Raw genomic sequence first — 27,959 nt, 5'->3', positions numbered from 1 at the left:
CACAATGTTCTTTCTTATCAGAATGAAAAATGTTGAAGTTGAAATTTACTCCTTCTCGAAAAAATAGTTCAGAAAGACCATCCAACTTTGCAGGAACAGCTGTGTTAACATTTGGTACAGCTGGGTCTTTTTAATGCTTTTGTTCAGATTGCAAAGCATGGCTTCTGTGCCAGTGAAACCAGATGAAATGGATCCTTGATGGTATAAAGGCAGCCCTGCATGTGGGGATTCAGGCAGGAGAGGGAGTGGAGAGAGGCTGTGTTTCACGCTGTGCTTGAATGTATTGGTGGGTTTGCAGACCGAGTGGACAGGCTTGGGTACCTTTTACTATCAGCAGACTATTCATTTTCCCCATTGCCTGGTCTTTGATTAGCTTCTTAGAAGCTCTCCACTGGGACCCATTTTCAAAAGGGAAGCCAGGAGTAGTTGCCTTGATACCTTGTTTTGTTTTACCCTTCTAAGCTCTTCTGGGCCATTGATTTCTTTTGAAGTAATCTTGTTTGGTTTCTGTATACATGTGGTTCATGTTCTTCAGATAATTATCACTGTATAGAACAGTTCTCAACTCTGTAGCTTTCTCTTTAACACAAGGCCTCTTTATGTCCTAGCCATGTGGAACTTGCACGCTTCCCGACTTTGTTCTGGCTTAGTATATTGATTGCTCTCTCCTTTGAATCTCTTGTGTTCCTTGGATATGTCTCTAAGAGCATTAGGCATTTGTTTAGTGGAGAGAAATTGGTGGGCTGCGGTGGATACGGAGATGAGAGAAGGGCGAGTCCCTGTGGCAACAGGCCTGGGACTACACAGGTCTCTTCCTTCTTATTGAGCTCTCTGTTCATTTCCATTTTGTGTCTTCCTGCCCTTCTCTCCACCACACTCAAGCCCGCAGTGTAGGTGCTGTCTTCCTACAGTGAGGTTATAGGAATGTTCTGGGTTCCCCTGCCCACTTGTTGGTTCCTCAGATCTCAGCCCGCTGGCCAGCCTGAGGCTGCCTTCATAAAGAAGGCTGTGAAGCTGAGAAGGGGGGTTGTGGAGTCCCCCTCTTGATTGGGTGTTGGTAGATATTCTCTGAAGGATTCGGGTGCTCTGGGATAGCCCTGTAGCCCCACACATGTGCCTTGATTTAGAGACAAATTTGGAGGGAGGTAGATTTGACTTTTGGAACTTGCCCTAGCCTTTCCTGCTGTTTTCTGACCTTGAATTCTTTCCTCCTCAAGTTCAAGTCATCTAACCCCCTCCCCTGCCTCTGCCACAGATATCTGAGTGCACAGGGTATGGCTGTGAACCCAACAGCCAGAGTCTTCCTCTCAGGGTCTGCATTCTAGATGGAGGAGGAAGACAGCAAACAAATGAACAGAAAATATGAAGAGATACAAAATATGTTCATTTGCTTTATATATGTGCTTTTTAAAATAGGAGTTTGCCTTGGGATGCAACTAGCAGTGATAGAGTTTGCAAGGAACTGCCTTAACTTGAAAGGTAAGTCTGAGATTTATCTACTAACTTTCCATTTAAAATTATTCTTTTCACTTAAACTATTTTTCAGCAATATTGGTTAATTATTGAATTCATTTCTTAATCTTTAGATGCCAATTCCACAGAATTTGAGCCAAGTGCCCGTGTTCCTGTGGTAAGTGGCTTGTTTATCTCTCTGGGTTGGGTTATTGTCATTTTGTTTCTGGCTTTTGCCTAAACTTGTAAGGGCTATTATTATTATTTTATCATTACACTATCAGGACATTTAAAATTATGTGAGCCCTGGCTGTTGCTCAGTGGTTAGAGCGTCGGACAGAGGACTGAAGGGTCGCGTGTTCTATTCCTGGTCAAGGGCACGCACCTGGGTTGCATGCTCGAACCCTGGCCCTGGTTGGGGTGCGAACAGGAGGCAACCAATAGATGTCTCTCTCTCACATCAATGTTTCTCTCTCTTTCCCCCTCCTCCCTCCACTCCACTCTTTCTAAAAAAAAAATCAATGGAAAAAATATCCTCAGGTGAGGATTAAAACAATTATATGTGATATTATTATTACTGCTATTATTTTTTATTATACTATCAGGATATTTAAAATTATATATGATTTTATTTTATTTTATTTTTACATACAACTGCTTTGTTTTCAAGAGTCCATTTTGCCAGCTATGTGTTGAAGAAAGACACAATCCTGGACTGATTTATCTTTGCAGCAGTTCAAGCTTAATGTTTAGGAAAGGATTAAATTGACTGTGACAACAATTTATAACAGCTAATATAAATAAATGGGTTGGCCTGTCCCTAGACTCATCCCTGTCTGTCTAGTTTCCACACTGGTGGTCATCTGTCTTTCTAAAACAAAAGTGACAGCTGTTCTTCCGCTGCTCCTCATTTTCCACTAATTCCCTTTCCTGTAAAATATTCAGTTCAAGGTTCTTGGCTGGGAGTGAAGGCTATTATGCTCTGTCACCTGCTGCTTTGCTAATTCAACCCATGACATCCCCTCCTTTCCACACTTGGGATTTATGTTTGGGCAATCTGAATAATTTTTTTTGATGTATCTTGAGATTCCCTATTACCCAAGATGTTCCCCTTCTGCAACCTCCCTCCCCCTAGAATCTCAATGAAACCAATGAAGAATTTCATTTAAAAAAACCCCACAAAAAACCATGCCCGATGATTGACAACTTACTGTTCCTCCTGGGATGCCTTTCCTGGCCTCCTCTTTTCTCTCAGCTTCTGTGCTGTGGGGCAGGAAGAAATTTTCCTCTACACTTGAAGGTTTTTCAGCTGGTCTAATAATTAAGTCGACATGAGACAGAGTAACAAGAGAAAAATAATGAAATTTAATTACATACGTATGTATGGGAACCCCGCATATATGAGAGAGTAAGAATTCCGACACGTACAAGAGATTCAGAGACAGGGAAGGAAAATGAGATATATGTGGCATCCTGAGCTAAGGATGAAGTAAGGTACCTTATGGCTTTACTTAGCATAATTATGTCTACATCTGTCTATGTTATAGCATCTATCAGTTCTTCGTTTCTTTTTATTGCTGAATAATATTCCATTATATTGACATACCACATTTTATTAATAAATTCGTCCATTGATGGACATTTGGATTGTTTCCACTTTTTTACTATTATACTGCTATGCGCATTGTGTACAAGTTGTTGTATGAACATATATTTTCATTTTACATGGGTATATACACCTAGCAGTGGAATTATGGATCATATGGTGACTATATGTTTAACCTTTCAAGTAATTGCCAGACTGTTTGCAAAATGACTGCAACATTTTACATTCCCACCAGCAGTGTATGAGGGCTTCAATTTCTCTGCATCCTTAACACTTGTTATTGTCTGTCTTGTTTATTATAGCCATTCTAGTGGGCATTAAATTGTATCTCATTGTAGCTTTGATTTGCTTTTCCTTGATGGCTTAGATATTGAGCATCTTTTCATGTGCTTACTGACCACTTGTATATCATCTTTGGAGAAATATCTATCCAGACTCCTTGCCCATTTTTAAATTGGGTTATTTGTCTTTTTATTATTAAATTCTAAGTGTTCTTTTTTCAAAAAAACACACAATATTTTATTGATTTTTACAGAGAGGAAGGGAGAGGGAAAGAGAGTCAGAAACATCAACGAGAGAGAAACATCAATCAGCTGCCTCCTGCACACCCCCCACTGGGGATGTGCCTGCAACCAAGGTACATGCCCTTGACCGGAACTGAACCTGGGATCCTTGAGTCTGCAGGCCGACGCTCTATCCACTGAGCCAAACCAGTTAGGGCTCTAAGTGTTCTTTACTTGCTCTGGATACAGGTTTCTTATTAGACATACTAGAGGCCTGGTGCATGAAATTCATGCACAGGTGCGGTCCCTAGGCCTGGCCGGCGATCGAAGTGCTAGTGTCTGGTGTGGAAGGGCAGGTCCCAGCTGACCTCTGGGCCCTGGGTAGCACCTGGGCCGCCGGGCCCCTGTGTGCCCTTGTCTGCCTGAGTCACGGTGCCCAAGTCCCCACATGGAGATGTGGTGAGCGCAGCCAGACGCCACGGGCCAGGGCGCAGTGTGGGCCTCTGGGCTGCCCAGCAGCATTGCACGGAAGCCGGGTGGGCAGCGCGCTCTCTCCTGGCTGGCCTCGCAGACCGGCTCTTGCGCAAACCCATGGGGGCACGACTGGCCCCTGCGATCTCAGCAGCTGTGGCCTGGCTCACCCGGAAGAGGCCGTGTGGGTGCGGGGCGGGCTCCTCACAGGCACCTGGCACCTGAGTGCAGGGGCTTCCCTGGTACATGAGCCCTGGCATCCCGGGGAAGGGTAGCAGGGGAAGTGAGAGCAAGCTTGGCAGACACCCTGCATTCTCACTGCACCTCCATCCCTGTCACCCCCACCCCCAGGTAGCCAGCGAGAGGCCGCAGCCCTCTGCCTGGGCACCACGGGAGGTTGGTCACCGCCACCCACCCCCAGTTCCCTGTCCCAGCCTGTGGCCTGGCCCCAATCGGGCGATCAGGGCCTGCTGCCTGAGGGGAGGGACCAGGAGGTTGGCCAGCAGGCCCTGATCAGGCGATTGGGGCTTGTGGCCGGGGGGAAGGGCCAACCTCCACTGTGGTGAGCTGGCACCAGGCCTATTCGGGCCTGCCGGTTGGGGGAGGGACCCAGGAGGTTGGCCGCTGGCCCCGAGGAGGGAGCTGGCCCTCGGCCTCCCTGGGAAAGGGGCTGCATCTGCCACCACTCACCCCTGGCTCCCCATCCCAGCCTGGGGCCCGGCCCCAATTGGGCAATGGGGGCCTGCCGGCTGGGGGGAGGGACCAGGAGGTTGGCCGGCAGGCCCCATCCAGTGATCAGGGCTTGCGGGCTGGAGGCAGCTCCTGCATTGAGCGTTTGCCCCCTGGTGGACAGTGCACGTCATAGCAATCAGTCGTTCCGGTCATTCCGTCTTAAAGGTCGCTTAGGCTTTTATATATACACTGAGTGGCCAGATTATGATGATCTCTGAACGCATAATAATCTGGCCACTCAGAGTATATCCTATGTAATAAAAGGCTAATATGCAAATTGTCCCCTCGACCAGGAGTTTGACCAGCAGGCAGGCCAGCCAACCGCCCATGTCCCCTCCCCCTGGCCAGGCTGGCCGGACCCCACCCATGCATGAATTCATGCACCGGGCCTCTAATATACACTGAGTGGCCAGATTATTATGTGTTCAGAGATCATAATAATCTGGCCACTCAGTGTATATAGATAATTTGGACTGTTGACATTTTGGACTGGGTAATTCTTTGTAGTGGGGACTGTCCTGTGCATTGTAGGATGTTGAGGAGCCTCCTTGGCTTCTTCTTACTAAATGTTAATAGTACAGATCTCCCAACCCCTAATTGTGACACTAAAAAATTGTGACACCAAACATCCCTTGGGGGCACAGGCAGAATATCCCCTCCATGGAGAACCATTGATTTAGAGACATCCACTTATAATTCTCCTCCCTCCAACCTATTTTCTCCCCCTTCTCTTATGACAGCTATTAGTTCTTATTTTAGGGGGTTATCTTTACATTTTTAAAATATAAGTAAACCTGTATGTCTATTTGTAATCTTCTTCCCTTCTTCGATAAGTGGTAGCGTACTCTGCACATTTTTTTCTACCTTTTTTTTTTTTCTCACTTAACACTATATGCTCGAGATCACTCCATGGAAGGATATTGAGATACTCTTTACTCCTTTTATAGCTTGCATTTTAGACCACAATGAACCATAACTTCCAAGAGTTCCTTATGAGGCTTTAAACATATTTCCCGACTAATGGCTGAAATGACTGTATAGGCAAATCATGGGTTTACTTTTTTAAGAGAGTACTTTGGGTTAGGAAATTATTTTACCAGTAGGTGCCACTATTACACAGCTTTGGCAATGTTCTTTGATGAACTGGTTGTGTGTGTGGGTACATGGGTGTACCCACACACATATGGATATGTGTTTCCTTTTTTTTTAATCTTCACCTGAGGAGTGAGGATATTTTTTCCATCGATTTTTAGAGAGAGTGAGGGAGGGAGATAGGAGAGAGAGAGAAAACAATATCGATGTGAGATGTGCCTCTCACACACTCCCCAACTGGGGTCAGGGATCAAACCTGAAACCCAGGTATGTGCCCTTGACTGGAATCGAACCTGAGACCCTCTGGTGCCCAGGCCAATGCTCTAACCACTGAGAAAACCTGACCAGGGCTGTGTTTCCTTTTTAACAAATACATATGTTAGCATGCTTGAGACACTGTTTCCTCTAGCTTTTTGTACTGATCACTTCACATCAACACAAGGGATCTTCCATATGCTTGCCCTGTTGTCTGCATCATTCTTTAACCTGTCTCATGTTGATGAATATTTAGATTGTGTCCATTATTTTGCTACTTTAAATAATACTGCAAATTAATATCTATATTCTTATGTCCTTGTACCCACACATACACACTTCTATGGAATGAATTCCTAGAAGGGGATTTGCTAAATCAGAGGATATGTGAGTTTTACATTTTGAAAGCATATACTCATAAGTGAGATGAGAACAATAAAACCTAATTGCTACTGAACATCTTCATGGCCTGCAATCAGTTTGTTGGAGAAAAATAGCCTTAAGAGCCAGCATTTGTGATGATGGTGAGAAGTCTTATTAAAGAAAAAGACCAAGGTAATGGAATCATCAGGCAGCAAACACTAGGAAGCCTAGGGAATCACTTAAATTTGAGCAAATAACAATGACTTACAATGAGTAATGGCCATTCTAGCCCTTCTAGCTAAAAAAGTAAATAATTTGGAAAGCAGGAGCCTCCTTTAGGTGTTTTTGCTGCTAAAATCATTTTTCCTCTACCCTTTTAGGTTCTTGGCTGAGACCCCCCTTTGTAATCAAAGTCAGATTAACAGGAAAAAAACACTAAGTTTAATAACATGTACCTTCTGTATACATGGGAGAGACCCAGGAAAATGGTGTAACTCCCTGAAATGGCCCAAGCTACCACCTTAAATACCATCTCCAGCTAAAGACAAAAGAAGATGTTAGTTGTGAGGGGATCCAATTATGGGAGGTGACCAGGAAAAGAAGAAAACAAGGATAAGGTTGTTATGCAGATATAAGTCCTCCACCTTCTCCTTTGATAAGAGTTTCTAGAGATTTACTAGTAGAATCACCTCCTCTTCCTGGTACAGATGGGAAGATTTATGGAGATTTCCCTTACAATGGAGATTTCCCTTACGAAAGGGTAACTTATTCAATTTTCAGAGTTTCTCTGTCTGCTGTTTCTTAAAAATAATCAGCTCAAATGAATCCCTATGTCAAAGAGACATATTCTGGGGTGTTAAATTCTGATCTCCTTCATGAGCTATCATGACCTACCTTTGGCATGCATGATTAGTCTTATGGTTGCTTATGAAATCATTAGAGACACTGGCATCCAGGACAGATATCTAAGAGGAGTTGTCTCAGACTATATAGTAAAAGCCTAATATGCTAAGTGTCCGGTCGTCCGGTCGTCCGTTCAACCAATCAAAGAGTAATGTGCTAATGATATGCTAAGGCTGCTTAATCGCTTGCTATGACATGCACTGACCACCAGGGGGCAGACGACCGGTTGACCAGTTGCTATGATGTGCACTGACCACCAGGGGGCAGATAGTTGACTGGCCGACCAGTCACTATGATGTGCACTGACCACCAGGGGGCAGATGCTCTGACTGGTAGGTTAGCTTGCTGTTGGGGTCCGGCTGATTGGGACTGAGCGAGGTGAGCGGGACACGCCTTGGAGCCCTCCCTCGGTCCCTCCTTGGCTGGCCAACCTCCTGCGTCCCTCCCCGGCCCCCATTGTGCACTGATGGGGTCCCTTGGCTTGGCCTGCGCCCTCTCGCAATCCGGGCTGAGGAAACCCGCCCCTCCCCCCCCCCCCCCCCCAGTTCACGAATTCCGTGCACTAGGCCTCTAGTATACACATAAAAGAAGAAATAGATTTTTCTTTAAGAATGAAGGTCAACTCTTTCTGAGTCTGTGAGTACCAGGAGGGAGTGAGTAAAATTTATTTTATTGTGCCGATTCTCTGCTTAATCTACATAGTGAAATAAAAAGCTCTGGGCCTTTGTGGACATTTAGGGTTCTACAGCAAATCTGATATTTGGCCTGCTTCAAAGTAGCTTTACCTACCTTCTAGATGATGCTTACCAGGAATACAGCTATAGCTTGCATTCTGACTCTGTAGCAATCACATTGCTGCTGCTGACACGCTTGACCTTGAGTTTGGCTTTAGACCTCTCCAGTTCAGGTAGAGGATAGTTCGCAGTCACAATTGTGGACTTTATTAATTAGAGTATCTTTGGCTGTTGAGACATATAGAGGAAAAGGATCTCAATCCAATATTTAGGTATGTGGATAGGCTAAATTTTTAGCATTTCTTTTGTTTATTGAAAACAGTAACTTTAAAGATCTGAATTTACATAAAATATAATATCCTGAAAACAGAACCCATGTTCTACCTTCAGACACATCAACACACACATGTACACTTGGATGGTGGTACTGGTAAGGAAAAGTGATAAATTTGAGGGATTTTAAGCAGATGTCAATGGAAATTTGAGATTGCGGTATTTGATATTATTTCACCTTTAGTTATTTATCATACATATTACTTCTTTTACACTTTTTTGATCCAGGGATTTTCAAAGTCAAAATTAATTTTACATCTCACACAGTGGATTTGTGAAATATTCACAAATAATTAAAAGTCAACTCAGGTGAAGGGTAATTTATGTTATTCATTAAGCATAATTAATGCATAACATTTTCCTACCTTTAGTTGAAGCCCCATTTGAAATATTTTCTTTTTCCATGTTATTTTTCATCAGCTTTACATGGAAAGCAAATTAAGAAGTGTTTTTAAAAAAACACCCAGACAGCCACTTAGAGTAACTTTTCAGGCAACTTTTATTACTTTGAAGACTGCTTTGCATTTAGAACATTGTAGTACTAGTAAACATCTCCCAACTAACAAAACGACCTTATAGAAGTCATTTGGAGCTTAGTTTGGGCTAAGGAACTTTACCTATAAAAGCAGCTGTCAAGAAGAAAGCTATACTATGGGTAAAATAGCCTTTTATGGACTAGTCTGGGAGCCTGATAGTCATTTAATTCTGTCTCTGTGTGGATGATAGGTTCAGAATTGATATAAGGCCATAGTAACTGCTCTCTATTTGGAGAAAGAAAAATTCTTCCAGGCATGATGGCCACTGTCTAATGGCTAGGGCATCTTTTCCACCAGACCTCCCCCCTTGCCTGAGTCTACTTTTTGAAAAGAGACAGCGTGGCTAGGAATAAGCCCCATTATTGAATCACAGGGTAGTCTATAATTTTAACAATAAATGAATGACTAAATGAGTACTTCAAAGCTAATGTATTTTAAAGCTTTTATACCTGGAGCTCAATAGGAAATGCCTTAGAAATAGGTATTTCAACCCTTTAAAAGATTTTCTTTGCACTAAAAATAACTGGATGCTAGCGGAAAGAGATTATGAAAAAGAAAAGAGTCACTGTGCGTTTGCAGCTCATCCACTTAAGTGCAGTCCTAAACATAGTGTATTACAAACAAAGTGCTTCCATAACCCTGCTTGCAGTTTAGTTGGAGACACACAACATAGACTGGTGAAATATATAACTAAAATATGGGCAGCATGTGAATACGCCCCTCATTAATGCTACCAGCATGGTCAAGTAAAACTTCTGTCATGGTAGGCTGTTCTAGATCTGTGCCATCCAATATGGGAATCATCAGCCACATGGGGCTGTGGAGCACTTGAAATGTAGCTGAGGAACTGAATTTTACATTTTAGTTCATTTAAATCTCAATAACCACCTGATATAATGGCCAGGGTATTGCACAGCACAGTAGACCTTCGTTTAGCATGGCACCAAGGACTTTCATGATCTAAAGCCAGTGTGCCCTCTTTATTCATCAGAGCCAGCTTTACACCCAAAATGCAGTGTGTATGTTCCCTGAACTGCCTTGCACTTGAACATGATGTGTGCATATGTGTGTATTTGGGGTGTTTTCTCTCCTTTTGAATGCCCAGGCTTCCCCCTCCCTGCAGGTTCCCCTCAAGGCTCTTCCTACAAATCCCAGTTGAAATACTACTTCTTTGAGTAAGCCTTTCCATGGCCTGATCCCAGACTTAACTGAATTAGGATCTGAGTGTAATTCTTATTTAATGCTTTGGCCACATAGGTGCTTTCTATATGTTGTAATTGAAAAAGAGAATGTATATTACTCTGAGAGTGGCTGATTGAGATTAGAACATAAGCTAAAATGGGAATTAGCATGACCTAAATATTAGAACTCAACAGAACACATGCAACAAAAAATAAAACCCCAACTATACACTGATGCTGGTTATTTTTTTATTTTTAATTACTTTATTGATTAAGGTATCACATATTTGTCCTCAGCTGATGTTGGTTATTAATGAAGATGTGAAAATCTTAAATAAGATATTAGAGTGATCTCATTTAAAACCAATCATAACTGGATAGTTTGTCTCAGGAGTTAAGTTGATTAACGTATCATATTTATCAAACAAAAAGGAGAACCCTCATATGGCCACAGATGCCCAATAGGCAGTCTATAGTATCTAAACTTGGGTGCTCACAATTTCATAACAAACTAGGAGGAAAAGGATACTTCTTAAGTAAGAGAAAGACTATCTTTTACAAAGCACTATCCAGCAGGAAATTCAATGGGAAAATAGTAGGAGGTTCCTATTAAAACCAGAAATGAATAAAAGATGTGCACTATTGTGACTAATAAAGTTGTTAAAATGAGACCGACTAATGCTGTCTGGGGAGTGAAGCTGTCCTTCTCCTGCCTGTTTATGGAAATAGGAATCAATACAACCTTTTGGAAAATCAGTTAGGTGGTCTATTTCACAAACCATAAAAATATTCATACCCTCTGACTCAGACATTTACTTCCCAGAAATCCTCCTAAGGAAATAAAATATGTTGACAGAGAGATAGGAACAGTTACTCATTATGACATTATTTAGAAAAATCAGAAATGGCAATAATCCAAATGCCCCACAAAGGAGAAATAGTTAAGACTATTATGGGATATCCCTACAGTAGACTGTAATTGGTCATTAGAAATGTTTAAGGCTTTTTATGCCATGAGAATGTGTGTGTTGAATTAGAATGACCCAAATTGTATTTAAACATTCCCTCGCTGTGTATACAAATCTCCTTTGCTTCTAGGTGGCAGAGTTAGAAGTTAATTTTCTTTCTTTTTGGTTCAATTCCCCTCCCATACTCCTTTTCCCTCTCCCCACTCCCCAGCTGGACTCAGCAAGGGGAGCCTGAGCTGTTTCTCAGTACCCAGTGTCCCAGCAGCACAGCATGCCAGAGCTGGGAAGGGACTATGTCTTCCTGTCCCTTTTATTTTACACATCACATAGCAGCACCAAGGCCACCCCCTTGGTGACGGAACAGAGCTGACAGTTGGTCCTGTACTCCCACTCTGAGAGGGTCAGTGATTCAAAAAGCACAGTGAGTGCTGGGAGATGACTTTAAAGACAAGTGTCTGTTCTCTGAAGTCTTTCTCACTAGCTGTTGACTAGAGTTGAAATTGGAAATGATGTGAGCACTAAGTAGCTGGGAGGGAAGAGCAAGGACAGGATTATTCTGGTGGAAGAGTGGAGTGAGGGAGTTGGTTTAGCACAGCAGAATTCTTTTTTTTTTAATTCTATATTGTTGAAAGTATTGCATATGTCTCCTTTTCCCCCCAGTGACCTCTCCCAGCCTGCTCCTGCCCCCCAGCACAGGCCCTCACCCTCCTACTGTCCGTGTCCATCGGTTATCCTTATATGCATGCATACAAGTCCTTTGGTTGATCTGCCTTCCCTCTGAGGTTTGATGGTCTGTTTGATGCTTCTATGACTCTGAATCTTTTTTTGTTCATCAGTTTATGTTGTTCATTCTATTCCATAAATGAGTGAGATCATAGCAGAATTCTTTCCACGTCTCTGATACCACCTCTGTAGTCTTGGTCAAGACCATGGAACTATTCTGGACCTTTTTTTTTATTTAAATAAAAAAATCTATAAAATTATATTGATGAATCAGACTAAGGTTACTTTTAAATTTATTAAACTATGGAGGTCAGTAATTGACAAGGTGAGGCATGTCTTAAGAATTTCTTTATTAGCAGTAATTGGCTATCACTACAAGATCATTATAATTGGAAAGAATTTAATAGAGACATTGGGAACTCTATGTAGAATATGACTCTTTCCAGGTACTCTTCTCTTGTTGAGCAGAATGGTATCATTTTGTTTTTTTCTTCACTGGGATAACTTGTTCAGTAACCCCTGGAATTCTTCGAAACTAACTTCTCCATCTCCATTCTTGTCCAGTTCTTTAAAAAGATCCTCTAGGGTGTTTGGACCCTGGTGTTAGACAAAGAGGATGGGATGAGGAGAGGAGAGAAAATGAATCAGTTATGTACTGCTATACATTCTCCAAAATTAGAGCAGAGTCTGCATTCCAAGAAGGCAGCTGAGCTTTTGATCACATGCTATTGATAGTGGTGGCAAAACCAACTTTAGCTGTAATTGCTCCATGTCACAGAATGGGCTACCCTTTTTATTTTCTTTAACATACATTTATTATTTTAATATTGATAATGTGTATTTTAATAGAATTTGTTTTCTATGCAATCTTAAGTATTTTCCTTTATGCTTCTAAAACCATTTAAAAATAGTTTTATTGATTTCAGAGAGGAAGGGAGAGGGAGAGAGAGAGAGATAGAAACATCAATGATGAGAGAGAATCATTGATCAGCTGCCTCCTGCACAGCCCCCAATGGGGATCGAGCCTGCAACCCAGGCATGTGCCCTTGACTGGAATTGAACCCTGTACCCTTCAGTCTGCAGGCTGACATTCTATCCACTGAGCCAAACAGGCTAGGGCTAAAACCATTGTTTTGAGATGGAGCCCATGTGCTTCACTGGACTTTTGAGGGGCCCACACCCACAAATAGTTCAGGACCCCTGCCCCAAAGTTTTCTGGAAGCTGATTTGTGTCTGCCTGCAGGGCTGGGCTGGCATATAATCAAGGCATTACACATGGCTTATTGCTGGCTGGTACTGTGTCCAGGGCTTTCGGTAGCTTGTGCAATCCTCTCAACCACCCTGAGGGGGAGATCCACTTTACAGATGAGGAAACTGAGAATCTGAAACAGCTGTTGACTTACTCCAGGATTCACAGCTGGTAAGTGGGGGACTTGGAGTCCAAACATTGACTCTAGAGCCAAAACCCTTAACCAGCAACTATTGTAGTTTTTTCCAAACCTTGGGCTACAGCCCACCTCTATGCTAGGCAAGATGCCTTTGGATCAGTGGTTCTCACACTTGGACATGCATCAGAATCACGAGATGGGCTTCCCGACCTTAGTAAATACAGATTTTAACCATAAGAAAATGAGAAGATAATGGATTATAAGGTCATTGAATTCAGCCACTATTCCTTTTAGTGCTAATAATAGAAACCTTCTCAACAACTAAAACCAGAAACCTTTTCATATGTCATATTGGCAGAAGGGACTTTTCTGGTTAAAATCTGGGAAGCAAATGCTTTCTTCTGAAGTTACAGCTAAGAAGTGACCAAGTTGGATATACCAATCGCAGCCCTTCCATTTTGAAGCTGGCTTTCAGTTGCGAAGGGAAGAAAGCACATTGGAGGCAGACAGAGAATCCACCTTTCCCCATTCCTTTTTGCTTCTAGATGCGTCTTGATTTGGACAACTCTGGGATGGTTCTTTATGGCTAAAGAAATTGTATCCTTTCCCCAAGGTTGTTGAGAAATGCATGGTTGCCTCTTGAACACAAATTTAGTTGCTTAACACAAATGAACAGCAATTTAAATGCTTTTGAAACATAAATGGGTTTCTACAGAAAATAATTTGTCAGTGGGAAGCGGGTTCTCTTTAACAGACTGCCCTGTAAGCGTTGGTCTTGTTGAGAGATCCTACGTATATTGATGAAGCGCGTCCAAGGCCAAGTAATATTAATTTACTGGCCTCCGTTTTCCTAAAGTCTGGCATGGACGGGCTGAATCCAGGCTGAAGGTCTTTGTGTGTTTGCGTGGCAACCTGTGCAGCTTCCAGGCCTAGCTTGGCAGAAGTGCCATCACTGCTTCCATTACTATGGCTAGTCCAGAGAGTTCTGGGCTAAGGCTATGGGGGCGAGGAGGCTGGGCCCCTGCTTTCTAGGAGCTTGCCATATGAAATGTGGTCTGCCACCAGCGGAGGAAAGCACACGTGAAGTCCTCTCCCTCTGTGATTCCTGTGTCTTGGCTGCTGTGTGCTCTCTACCCCAGGTGGAACTCTGATCAATATCTCAGACCTCAGCCTCTTCCCGGCTCTTTTTCCTCTCCCCTTCTCTCCCCTCCCCTTCCGCCATCAGAGGCCAGTTCAGGGGGCTGTGCAGTTGGGCACTTACTTTTAGTAAACTGGGGAACTCAGTCTGAATCAATAGTCTCAGCTCCTCCTTCGACAGCTGATTTGGATCACCTTCTTTGGCTGCGTACTTTTCAAAAATGCTCTTCAGTTCGTTAGGAGACATTTTTGCACTCATCTTGGTGTCCTGTACATTGGGAAAGAAATGAACTTACCCAAAAAGCTGAAGTGGAGTTGTATCCTAATGATTGCCAGCAGGAGTTCATTGCCATTGGGCTACTTCCTTGGCACAGATGGGGGATAGTAAAGAGGGGACTGGAGTGAGGGGCTAGGGGGAGCCATTAAGGGGGAGGAAGAGAAGAGAGGGAGTGGAAATTGTGGGAAACGCACTAGTGACTGCAAACACGTTTTAAAAATAATCATTTTAGACAGTATGTTAAATGCCTGTTCTTAGAGTACATCTGCTAGGAGATAGTCCCTGAAGCCAAACACTTTAATTAGTAATTATGACATTTTTCACTTTTTCTGTACCTGGTCTGCACTCCGTCGGCTGTGGTCTTGCAGAAACCTGACAACAGCTTCTAGCCTTTAAATGACTGGTAATATCGTTAGAGAGCACAAACCTATTTTCTCTTCAGACCATTATCTCTCACAGCATTCTGAAAGGAGGCAGAAAGAGCTCCAGGTAGTACGGAAAGCAAGCACACTTACCTGGTCACCGAACAGCAAGGCAGCTGGGAGAATAAAACAGGAGTATGGAGTGTTGAGCAGATCATGTGGCTTTTATAGTCTGTGCAGACGGACACACCACCCTGATGATGAAATTTTCCTTTCGTTTGCCATTTAAAGGTAATTATTAATGGTTTTTGAAATCCAATCTTAAGACTGCATGAACCTTATAATTAAGGGTGTTGTAAAATTGGCCAACCGGCACAGACTTGTTAAAGCACCTGACCCATAGAATGGGTTCCTAGGTCTACCTAGGTCAAGAGGAACAGTTCAAATAGGAGTCTCCCAGGTAGGGACAATCTTTTCCAACAGGACTTTAGCCACCAGGAGGCAGTAACCTGTCTACAAGGGCAAGCTTCAGCCTAGTGAGAAAACACAGACCATGACTAAAACATACTTATATCCATGAGGCAGGGGAAGCCGTATGAAATCTGTCTGCCACACCTCCAATGGTCCGTTAGGCAATTTAAAATGTCCAGGGGTGCCCTAACCGGTTTGGCTCAGTGGATGGAGCGTCGGCCTGCGGACTGAAGGGTCCCAGGTTCGATTCCGGTCAAGGGCATGTACCTTGGTTGTGGGCACATTCCCAGTAGGAGGTGTGCAGAAGGCAGCTGATCGATGTTTCTCTCTCATCGATGTTTCTATCTCTCTATCCCTCTCCCTTCTTCTCTGTAAAAAATCAATAAAATATATTTTAAAAAAATAAAATAAAATGTCCAGGGGCAGTGCAGACAGGTTTCCCCGGGTTGTGTTTTTGACAGGTAGGACAAGTAAGGTAGGCACTTTTCATGGCCTTATTTATTTTATTTTACTTTTATTTTTTTAATATATTTTTACTGATTTCAGAGAGGAAGAGGGAGAGAGAGAGGAGAGAGGAGAGAGAGAGAGAGAGAGAGAGAGAGAGAGAGAGAGAGAGAAACATCAATGATGAGGGAGAATCATTGATCAGCTGCCTCCTGCATGCCCCACATGGGGATCGAGCCCACAACCCGGGCATGTGCCCTGACCGGGAAATGAACCATGACCTCCTGGTTCATAGGTTGACGCTTAACCATTGAGCCACGCCGGCTGGGCTTCACAGCCTTATTAATAATTTCCCACCAATATTGATTCATAAATGCTATCATTTTGTCTGTGGACCAAATGCATATACAGTAAAGAGTGGAAACTTCACAGTCTCTGGTAGGACTGGGTTGTTATTTGGTCTGAACCAGACCTTTCTCTTTTATCAAACTAGCAATTTTTAGATTTCTAATCTTGTGGGGTGTTTTTCTTCTTTTTTTCTAAAGCTAATTGTTGGGCTTCTCTAGCCAGGTTTTCTAAATTACCAGCTGGGGAATTATCCCTTTGGACCCTGACAGGGGTTTCACTGCTGCCGATTTCTTTAAGGGTTGCATTCCTTGCAGAAGTTCAGCAAGGTGATTTCCTTTAGCTTCCAGAGAGTCAAGTTTAGAATGCCCTGGGATCTTAATACTAACTAGCTAAAGCATCAGGTAAAAGTATAGCAAACAATAATTCCTGAACATATGGGCCATTAGTTTTATTTCCACTGGAAGTAAGGAAGCCACATTGTTTCCATAACATTACAAAGTCATGAGCTACTCCAAAGGCTTATGGACTACAGTATAAATGCTGGTAGTTTTGCCCTTGGCTAAAACATAAGCCAGAGTGAAAGCATACAATTCAGCCTACTGAGCTGAAGGAGCCAAAGGTAAAAATGCCTCAATTACTTCAATTGCATAATCAGCACAGTACTTTCCATTTTCATTTCTAAAACATGAACCATCTGTAACGCATGGGAAAACAGCTTTCCCCACAGGGGCCTCCTGCAAATCATGATGAGGACTCAGGGGGTGATCTGTCAGTGTCAAGCAGTCATGAGGGGCTTTATGGGTCTCAGAAGGGCGAAGAATAGTTGGATTAAGGTTATTACAATGCGAAAGAGTTGTGTGAGGAGCAATTAGCAGAAGGATTTCATAGGAAAGAAGGCAACTAACTGAAAGATGCTGGGTATAATGAGGATTCAGGAGGGCTTCTACTGAGTGGGGCACAAAGATGGTGAGAGGGGATTCTGCAACAATGTTCTCAGTGGCCTCAACCAAGAGGGCAGTGGCAGTAATGGCTCTAAGGCAAGGGGGGGACACAGAGTCCAGTTGCTGACTATAGTATCCTAGGGATCTATCGTGGTCCCCATGGTTTTTGGGTGAATATCCCAAGGGCATTCCCCCCCCCCCCTTTTAAAATATAACATTTTATTTTTTATTTTTATTTTATTTATTTATTTATTGTCTAAAGTTTTACATATGTCTCCTTTTTCCCGGCTTGTGACCTCCACCCCCCCCCCCCCCCGCCCCAGCCATTCCCCCCCCCCCCCCCCCCCCCCCGGCAAGCCCCCACCGCCCCAGTGTCTGTGTCCATTGGTTATGCTAATATGCATGCATACAAGTCCTTTGGTTGCTCTCTAGCCCCCACCCTCCCCTGCCAAGGGCATTCCCTTTCTTTTCATATACAAAAGGGAAAAGGGGGCCCTAGCTGGTTGGCTCAGTGGTTAGAGTGTCGGCCTGCAGACTAAAGGGTCACAGTTTCAATTCCCAGTCAAGGGCATGTACCCCGGTTGCAGGCTGGATCCCTGGCCCAGGTCAGGGTGTGTGTGGGAGGCAACCAATCAATGTGTCTTCCTCACATTGATGTTTCTCTCTCTCTATTTCTCCCCCTCCTCCCTCCCTTCCACTCTCTAAAAATCAATGGAAAATATCCTCATGTGAGGATTAAAAAAAGAAAGGAAAAGGGGATCTGATCATTGGGATGTACAAGAGCAGTGGGTTTATTAAACCCTTCTTTAAGTCTTTAAAGGCTGTGTCCTCTCATTCTTCCCATACAATCGGGTCAGGACAGTCATTCTTTAGTAAAGCATACAGAAGTTTTGTTATAAGAGAGATTCATTATCCGTTTGAAGAAAAGTTTCTCCAAGCTGATCTGAGCCGATTAAGAGGGAGGATTAGAAAAAGCCCCTGAAGTTCCTCAGAGACTCATCTTTGAGGGGTAGGAGGACCTTGAGAAGGCTGGTTAGAAGACTAATTACAAGGCTGAGGGTGCCTGAAGCATTTAAACTTTTGACAATCCCTTTTCCAACATCCTGGCTCTTTGCAAAAATGAGCAGAAACTTGGAGCTTTTGGTTTTCTATTGGGGCTTTCATTTGCCAAGGCTGAAAATGAAAAATCATGGCAGTCTTACTTCTAGGTGGCTCATCTAGAGTACAAGCAAGCTGATTTAGCCAAATTAACTAAATCTAGGGTGGACATGGTCTCTCATTCCTAGTCCCCTGAAAAGGGAAACTCTTGGTTTAGCTCATTAACAAGCAATGGAGTTAAAGGTTATCCGAGTGAAATCAACATCTGAAGGAAGGCCGGAATTTTCCTTTAAAGTGACCTTTTGTTGATTATAATAGTCATGAACAGATTCTGTGAGCAAGTCTGAATTTTGCTGCAATTCAACAGGCTTTGGGAAATTGCTCGATATAGTTCTCTAGCAAGTTCTCGAATTTCTTCCCTCAAAATTAGAGGCTTGTTTTTCTAAATCTGTTTCAGGATGATCCCGTTGGGCAATTCTCATCCAATGTTGAGCCCGATCTTCACTAACTAACACAAATTAGCTTATATAAGTCAGAAAACCCAGCCTGATAGGTCTGAATACTAATCAAATTCCTCAGCAAACTTGTGAGCATCCTTAGGAAATTCTTTTCTCCAGGGAACATATGAAACGAGGTTTGTTATGATCCCGAGAGCTCTTAACTTTAAGTAGAAAGGTCCTATTAGTTGAGGAGGAAGGAGTGGGAGCGAATTCAGGGGAAGAAGGCACCAGAGGGGAACTGGGGATAAGGAAGCCTGTAGTGAAGGCATCATGGTATCAGAGGTGGAGGAATTGGAGAAAAAGACCTTGAGGATACTGGAGAAGAAGCCTATGGCAAAATATTCATAGGCCTTAGCCTGTTTGGCTCAGTGGATAGAGCGTCAAGCCTGTGGACTGAAGGGTCCTGGGTTCGATTCCTGGTCAGGGCACATGCCTGGGTTTCAGACTCAATCCCCGGTAGGGGCAGTGCAGGAGGCAGCCAATCAATGATTCTTTCTGATCATTGATGTTTCTATCTCTCTCCCCCTCTCCCTTCCTCTCTGAAATCAATAAAAATATATTAAAAACACACACAAAAACCAAATTGAAGAATTTTTATTAAAAAAAAAAAAGGGAATAGGGTACCTGGAGGTGGATCCTGAGACAGTGGAGTAGAGGGGAATGGCAAGACAGCCAGGTAGATGAAGAGCATGTGGGAAGCCATTTTTCTCTCTTTAAAAATTCAGTTGCCTCTGTTAATTCGAGAACTTTATTTTGCAAAGAGGCAACTTCAGATTCTTGATCTCATTTGGAAGTCTCAACACACCATTCAAAAGAGGCATTCCCTTTAGCGTTGCCAGTTTTAGTGCTGTTATTGTCCAATTCGCTTTTAAGAAAATGAAGTTTGGGAATCTCAGAAGTTCCCCACAGTGGCCACTGATTTTCTGAATTACCGTTGGTCACATCTGTCCATTAGTTAAATATGTGCATAAAAAGTGTTAGAGTCCCTGCAGGAGGGATCGTCTTAAATATTAAGTAACTGAGATCCCATTTTTCAGAGACTATTCTCTCTAGAGCAAGGAGCCCAAAGCCGTGTACAACAGCTCAAATTACCTGCACGGTAGAAATCAGCCAGCCTCGCTCTAGAACAGTCTGATCATAGAAGGATCAGGCCTGAAGTTTAAAAAGCCAGTTCTGGGAAACAACCTGCTTTCTGGAGAGCCTGGCTATATGTAAGCTGAGCGGCACTTTTTTAATGAGACAGTCCGGTCTAATACTCAGCCAGAAGCTAATTTCAGTAGAAATAGCCTGTTTCAAAGGAGATTGAACCAAAGCCAGCTAGTCTCCAAAGATAACCTGATCCTGAAGAAGAAATCAGGCTGCCGTGCCATCTCGGGTACTCACAAACAACAGCGGACAAACAAGCAAAGTCTTTTAACAAACAAAAGACACTTTAAAGCCCTAGCTGGTTTGGCTCAGTGGATAGAGCATCAGCCTGCGGACTGAAGGGTCCTGGGTTCGATTCCGGTCAAGGGCACATGCTTGGGTTGTAGGCTTGATCCCCAGTGGGGAGCATGCAGAAGGCAGCCAATCAATGATTCTCTCTCATCATTGATGTTTCTATCTCTCTCTCCCTTTCCCTTCCTCTCTGAAATAAATAAAAACATATTTTTAAAAAGACACTTTATTTTTAAAAAAATATATTTTATTGATTTTTTTGCAGAGAGGAAGGGAGAGGGATAGAGAGTTAGAAACATCGATGAGAGAGAAACATCAATCAGCTGCCTCCTGCACACCTTCTACTGGGGATGTGCCCGCAACCAAGGTACATGCCCTTGACCGAAATCAAACCTGGGACCTTTCAGTCCGCAGGCCGACGCTCTATCCACTGAGCCAAACAGGTTAGGCAAAAAAAAGACAAAAAAAAAAAAAAGACACTTTAAACAGTTTTCGAATAACGCCTTGAATGAGAGCTTCAAAATGCAAAAAGCGGAAGCTCAATTCCAGGAGAAGCCAGCAGTTAGCCCAAGGGCTTTGTGTGGAGCCAGTGCCTAGTTGCTCACCTGCTCTGATGCTGTTAGGTTCAAGAAGTGGGGGAGAATATCCACAATAATTTGTTTTATTTGCAAAGCAAGATTACCAAGTGACATGGTCATTTTTCAACTTTTTAATTTGTTGTTCCCATATCTGCTTTTTATTTATGACCTTTTTCCTCACCAAATATATTTTGTTAATCATTCTAGAAACTTGTGAAAACACTTGAGTTACTTTATTCAACTGGAAATATTTCAAACTTTTGGAACTGCCAGGATTTAAAATCAGAGACTACATTTATTTCTTTTGGAAACAGTTACATGAAAGAACTAAGACATTTCCAGGGGACATTGATCTACTACTGATTGCAACTCACAAGAAGGGGTTCGAGATCAACTTTAAAAGCGCTTACAGCTTTTAACAACTTACACATTTATATAATTTTCTCTGATCCTTTATTATGTTACCTATGAATTGAGGCTTGAACTATTGGACTGTATTTCTCTCTGATGCTTTTGAGTTCCAAGATTCTAGGAACTTATTTACCTTGGAGAACAAGTGTGAAATCTTACCGAGTTCCTTAAAAGTTTCCTGCCAATCCTGTGCATTTACCATTCCATGTACCTTTGCTGTCTTGTATGTGTTATTCTTGCTTTCATTACAGATTATTTGACTTTGGTATGCAATAGTACTGACCATGTATTAACACTCTTCTTTGGTTACAGATAGGCATTTTGTTTTTAGTTGTAAAATTTTACACAAAAATACCCTGATTTTGGTAATATATTTTAATCAAGATAGTAGAGAATTTTTGGTGTTTTTTAGATTTATGCTTTGTTTTACCTGAGAGGAAGTAGGCTTTTGTTGAACAATCATAACAAGAAATATCCTTTTCCTCTAAGACCTTTAAAAAAATTAAAATCTATAGAAAAGTTGCAAAAGTAGTCAATGAACATCAACCCACCTTTCACCCAGATTTACTAATCACTAACATTTCCACATTTGCTTTTTCTGTCTGTGGATGGACACTCCCACCCCCAACCTGGAACCATTTGAGAATTAGTTACAGACATTCTGACACTTCTCCACTGAAATGCCTGAGCATCTTCTAAGATGAGGACATTGTCCTACACAACCACAAGGCCATTATTACAGTCCATATTTTAACCCCCCAGTTGTTGAAATAGCATCTTATATTATCTGTTCTCTCAAATTACCACTTGTGAGCTAAAATCAACATGGCAGTTGTTATATTTCTTGAGTCTATATTGAAGAAATGACTTTAATAACTATATGTGATCTTAATAACTATGATATATAACTATATGATTTTAATAACTATATGTTACATGACTGATAATATATGTTATGTATAAAACACATGGCATATATTGTATAATGACGTGTGTACGTATAAAATTAACTCTAAGAAAACATTTAGAACAGTATTGGTTAATAGTGTTTTAGGATCCAAAACTCTCATTCAAGGGAAGACCTCTAATTAAAACAGGCCTATGGCTGCTTGTTGTCAGAACTTAGGCTTGTAGTGAATGCTAACAGAACTTGAAAAACAATCCGAGAGTCTTCTTACATTTTCACTTGCTTCCTTCTGCCAGTCACATCTCTCATCTCTTATTTTTCTTTTTACCTGTAGATTCAGGTGTGAGGGTAAATCTGCATTGGGAAACAAAATCCACCAATAGATATTGTCATGAAACATTAACTAAAAATACATGGAGACGGGTGATAAATATAGGGTGTGTTCAAAAGAGTGCATTTTGAAACCAGAGAAGGGGAAAAAGTGACAGGCACAAGATTGGTAATGGAAAAATGGAGAGGCAAAGGTTATTTAACACCTCACTGTTCAATTGCTTGATCTTTGGACAGACTTAGGTTTTTCCTGGGAAAGCCAAGAGTAACTTATTTTAAAAGGGCCTGGTACCACAGGCCTACACAGATAGGTTATTCAACTCCAAGTCCATAGTAGGCAGTGCCTGGAGACGCACCTTTGGGAAGATGGTGCAGAGTCAGTATCTGGGCCCTGCAAAACCAATGGGTGTGAAATGCTGTCTATGGGTTCGTGTTGTCTTTGATCCTGAGGTTTAGGAAAGACCCTGACTAAAGTGCAGCTGCCCCTAAAGGGGAACACCCTTCCCCTTGCCTGCCTTCCCTGTACCCCACGACAGAGCTTACCTTCTTTTTCATGTCCAGCCTTTGCCTGGGCTGTGAGGCTCAGTGATTTGGGGGCCTGCCTCTGCTGCCCTGGGGGTTGAGCTCCCAGAAGCCTCTTCATCACAGCCCCGTGGTCGGCAAACTGCGGCTCGCGAGCCACATGCGGCTCTTTGGCCCCCTGAGTGTGGCTCTTCCACAAAATACCACGGCCTGGGCGAGTCTATGTTGAAGAAGTGGCGTTAGAAGAAGTTTAAGTTGAAAAAATGTGGCTCTCAAAAGAAATTTCAATCATTGTACTGTTGATATTTGGCTCTGTTGACTAAGGAGTTTGCCGACCACTGTCATAGCCCATACTTACTGAGGTCTGATATTTTTAAAGATATATTTTTATTGATTTTAGAGAAGAAGGGAGAGGTAGAGAGACAGAAACATCAATAATGAGAGAGAATCATAGATTAGCTGCCTCCCGTATGTCCCCCCCCCCCCCCCCCCACCAGGGTTCGAGTCCGCAACCCGGGCATACACCCTGCTGGAAATTGAACTATGACCTCCTTGTTCATAGGTCGACACTCAACCACTGAGCCACATTGGTGGGGCTGAGGTCTGATTTTTACCATGGAGTGTGTACTGCCCCAACATCTGACCTATTAGCTTGAGAAATCCTCATAGCACCCCTCTACGGAGACATTCAAGGACCTCTTCAATGGGGATTGGTAGATCTTGGATTCAAGTCCAGACCTGACCTTCACCTTCAGCCACCATTCCAACTGTCCCTCCCTGGTGGAGGACTTCTGAGAGGAGAGCTGGTCAATGTTAGCATGAGGCCCAGAGGTAGGACTTAGACTTAAATGTATGGTCACACCTGAAGGTATAAGCACATTCTTTTCCTGATGGAAGTAAAATAGACCTTTCTTTTATTGGTGAAAAAGGCAAGTTTAAGCGGCCGTAAAATATATACATATTTATAGCTTGCTTAGTACTTTCACCATTGTAGATTCCATCCTCATGCTGCTCCTCAATGCTGCAGGCTGGGAAGACAGAAAGGGAAGTAACAGTCCTGCATCAGGTGGGCGCTGGGCTTGGGCACTGGGGTGCCTGTGGACGGAAGTGACCGTCTGCTTCTTGGGATAATTCACAGTGTCTTGTCTCAGAGACCCTTGCGCTGCTCTTAGGCCCCCTGACCAGTGCCTCAGTCTCTTCTGTTAGTTTTAGATGAAAATCCAGGGAGATCTCATTATGGAGCACTTGATCAGAATCTGAGACTGTGCTGAACTCTGTTGGAGCCATACAAGAAGATGAGCCCACACTTAACTTTATGAGAGGAGGTACATAAATGAAAGGATGAAGGAGGTTAAAGTTGTATATAAAGGACTGTATCCATTTCCTATCGCTGCTGTAACAAATTACTACAAACTTAGTGGCTTAACACAAGGCAAATTTTCTTAAAGTCCTGGAGCTCAGAAATATAAAGTGGGTCGACAGGGCTTTGTTCCTTCTGGAGGCTCTAGGGGAGCATCTGTTTCTTTGCCTTTTCCAGCTTCTAGAGGCTGCCTGCATTCTTTGGCTTGTGGCCCCTTCCTCCATCTTCAAAGCCAGCAGGTTGGCCTCTTCCAATCTCTCTCTCTCTCTCTCTCTCTCTCTCTCTCTCTCTCACACACACACACACACACACACACACCCCTCTACTTTATTGTCACATCTTCATCTCTGAGTCTGACCCTCTTGCCTCACTCTTATAAAGACCGTGTGGTGACATTGAGACCATCCAGAAAACCCAGGGTAATCCTTCCCATCTCAAGAGCCTTAATTTAATCATATCTGCAAAGTCCCTTTTACCACATAAGGTAACATATTCACAGGTCCTTAGGACTAGGAGTTGGACATCTTTGGGAGCCCATTATTCAACCTAGCAGAAAGACTAATTGCAAATGAATGAAAAGTCTGTAGGTTATTTATTTGGTAGGGTGAGCATAACAATGGTATTACTTATGGGGCAATAAGAACTATTGTGCAATGATAGCGAAAAGACATCTTAGGAAAAGTAGTGGAGAGGTGATATGTATGTAGTGGGGTTGTGTGGAGGGGAGCAGAGGGGCCATCGGCAATGGCCTTGGTTGCCTGAGGTAGACAGACACCACAGGTTAGAATAGGTGGGGACCACTAGGTGGGTACTGGAAATATCAGGGGGAACACTGTGTAAAGTATATGATTGTCTAACCACTATGCTCTACACCTGAAACTAATACAAAATAATATTGAGTGTAATTGGAAAAAAAAATTTAAAAAAGAGAGAGAATGTATGAGGAGAGCCGAGCTAGATGGTTCCTGAATGAGGTGGAATCTGAGTGCCACGTGGGAGAGTTTAGATTTAATTTGCAGCAATGCAACAGAGTATTACTTAACATAATATTGATATAAAATTGGTTTACACTTTATGCTCAACTGGACTATGACTCAGAGAATCAAAATTAGAAGCAGGCTTAAAAAATGAACAGAAAAACTAATGGACAGTAAGAAAGGTTTGGGGACAACCCCCGCCCCGGGCCTCCTCTCTCTCCGGCTCCATTTTCTCTGCCGCTGGGGGCCAGGGTCTCCTGTGGGGGGCCCAGTCGGTACCCCAGGTCTCCCTTCAGAGCCGGGATGAACCCCCAGGCGAGCCAGGAGACGGGGAGACGGGCAGGGGGCGGGGCAGAGGGAGCAGTGGCCCCGGTGAGTTTGGGGGGAAGTAACCAGGCAGGGGAGGGGTGGAACAGGGAGGGGCCTCAGGGCCCCCCCAACTATGGACGAGCGGCTGCTGGGGCCGCCCCCTCCAGGTGGGGGACGAGGGGGGCCTGGGGCTGGTGGGTGGGGAGCCTTGGGGCCCTGGCAAGCCTCCCTGTGGCAGAGACCCCGGTGGGGGTGGCGGGGGGTCCCGGGAGGCCGAGGGAGCAAGACATCGGGGACATTCTGCAGCAGATAATGACCATCACGGACCAGAGCCTGGACGAGGGAGGCCCAGGCCAAGAAACACGCCCTAAACTGCCACCGAATGAAGCCAGCGCTCTTAGCGTCCTGGGTGAGATCAAGGAGAAGACCGGCCTCAGCATCCGAAGCTCCCAGGAGGAGGAGCCGGTGGGCCCCCAGTTTATGCGCTTGGTCAACATGCTTCTGGCAGAAGGTGTGGCTGGGATGAAGACAGAAGAGAAACGGTCCAGAGACGGAAGACGCTGACGACGCCTTGCCATACTAGCAGTCAGCAGCTGTGCGTCACTGCAGGTTGCCCAGGACCAAACCAGAGAGGGTCGGACCTGCATTACCACCGTTTGTCCACCATCCAGAACTGAAATGTCATTGCTGACATGTACACATAAGGAACTGTTCGATATTGAAATTGGGTCTCAAAAGAACTGTTGGCCCAGAATGAAACTCACTACAGACTGATTCATTTGCCTCCCAGCATAACCATTATTGCTTGTCTCATTTTCGGTTCTTATAAGTGTATTTCTAGTATCACATGATCTCACTCATCTAGGGGAAATAATGAACAACATAGACTGATAAACAAGAACAGACCCAGAAACAAGGAGGCATGGATCAGACTGTCAAACCTCAGGGGGAAGGTAGGGGAGGGTGGGGGGAAGGGGGAGGGATCAACCAAAGGACTTGTATGCATGCATATAAGCCTAACCAGTGGTCATGGACAACAGGGGGGTGGGGGGCATGTGTGGGGAGGGGTTTGGGGTGGGAATTGGGGGATGAGGACAAATATATGATACCTTAATCAATAAAGAAATTAAAAAAAAAGAACCTGGGGGAAAAAAAAGGAGGTGTGGCTGGGCCTGAGAAAGGGGGGCGGGCTCAGCTGCAGCAGCTTCCGGGGGCGGCGTGTCCCCTGACAGCTCCATCCAATACTCGGACTATCGCAGCAAACTTGCCCAAATCCATCATCTCTACCACTCGGAGCTGGAGAAGTATGAGCAGGCATGTAACGAGTTCACGACCCACGTCATGAACCTGCTGAGGGAGCAGAGCCGCACGAGGCCCGTGGTACCCAAGGAGCTGGAGCGGATGGTGAGCATCATCCACTGCAAGTTCAGCGCCATCCAGATGCAGCACCAGCAGAGCACCTGCCAGGCGTCATGATCCTGCGCTCCCGGTCCCAGGATGCCAGACAGAAACGCTGGAACTTCAGCAAACAGACCACCGAGGTCCTAAACGAGTATTTCTATTCCCGCCTGAGTAACCCGTATCCCAGTGAGGAGGCTAAGGAGGAGCTCGCAAAGTATGGCATCACCGTCTCTCAGGTCTCCAACTGGTTTGGCAACAAGCGGATTCGCTATAAGAAAAGTATCGGAATGTTTCAAGAGGAGGCAGACATCTATGCCGCCAAGACCGCCGTGTCTGTCACCCCGGGGGGCCACAGCCGCACCAGCTCCCCGACACCCCCTTCCTCCGCAGGCTCTGGCCGCTCTTTCAGTCTCTCAGGATCCGGAGACATGTGACGTCCCCAACAGAGGGACCAGGGAGCGTTCATTCTGACACTTGCAACTGATCTCACCCCTCAGGGCCACAGGGTGGGGGCTCACGAGGTGACTCTTGACGAGAGGACAAGCCCCAGACACAGGAGAAGCACAAGATGGAGAAGGGCAAATGGGGTTGCCCTACCCCAGCCGACTCAGTGCTGGGGTTGCTGACTACGTGGCAAGGAGAAGGGGGTCCCCTAAGGGGAAAGTGGGGTCTGTCTCCCCTTTTTTCCCTTTTCAATCTTTTTCTCTCTTCATTTCTTACTCAGAGACACACCCAGAATCCTATCTTTCAGATCCCCTCTCTCTGATAGACACATATACGACTATTCTGTTTCTCTTTCTCTCTCTCTCTCTCTCTGTCTCTCTCTCTCTCTCTCTGGGTTCACCCATTCTCCCTCCCCCACCCCTTATCTGCTCTGGGATTTGTGGAGACACCAGCCTTGCCCTACCT

The 27,959-nt window shown here is 44.0% G+C and overlaps 2 protein-coding genes and 1 pseudogene across 7 annotated transcripts in view; 2 read left to right on the top strand and 1 right to left on the bottom strand.

The window, feature by feature from the left end:
• Nucleotides 1-27,959, top strand: part of CTPS2 (CTP synthase 2) — a 126,534-nt gene that overhangs the window by 49,067 nt on the left and 49,508 nt on the right. For all 5 annotated transcript variants that reach the window (XM_079765503.1, XM_079765502.1, XM_079765501.1 and 2 more), the window contains 2 exons: nt 1,417-1,479; nt 1,587-1,630. In XM_079765503.1, the coding sequence (XP_079621629.1) occupies nt 1,417-1,479; nt 1,587-1,630 (107 nt within the window). The remainder of the gene's footprint in view (nt 1-1,416; nt 1,480-1,586; nt 1,631-27,959) is intronic.
• Nucleotides 12,183-15,660, bottom strand: S100G (S100 calcium binding protein G). The gene is made up of 3 exons (XM_079765505.1): nt 15,170-15,660; nt 14,502-14,645; nt 12,183-12,449 (listed from the first exon to the last, which is right to left on the bottom strand). The coding sequence occupies exons 2-3, from the start codon at nt 14,634-14,636 to the stop codon at nt 12,345-12,347; spliced, it is 240 nt and encodes a 79-aa protein (XP_079621631.1). The 5' UTR covers nt 14,637-14,645; nt 15,170-15,660; the 3' UTR covers nt 12,183-12,344.
• On the top strand, nt 25,783-27,769 carry LOC307095913 (pre-B-cell leukemia transcription factor 2-like; annotated as a pseudogene). The gene is made up of 2 exons: nt 25,783-26,160; nt 26,810-27,769. The product of its transcript is annotated as a pre-B-cell leukemia transcription factor 2-like (transcript).

The sequence above is a fragment of the Cnephaeus nilssonii genome, assembly GCF_951640355.1.
Source record: "Cnephaeus nilssonii genome assembly, chromosome: X".
NCBI lineage: Eukaryota > Metazoa > Chordata > Mammalia > Chiroptera > Vespertilionidae > Cnephaeus > Cnephaeus nilssonii.
Note: the sequence above shows the minus strand (reverse complement) of the source record. Positions and strands in the feature narration are given on the sequence as shown.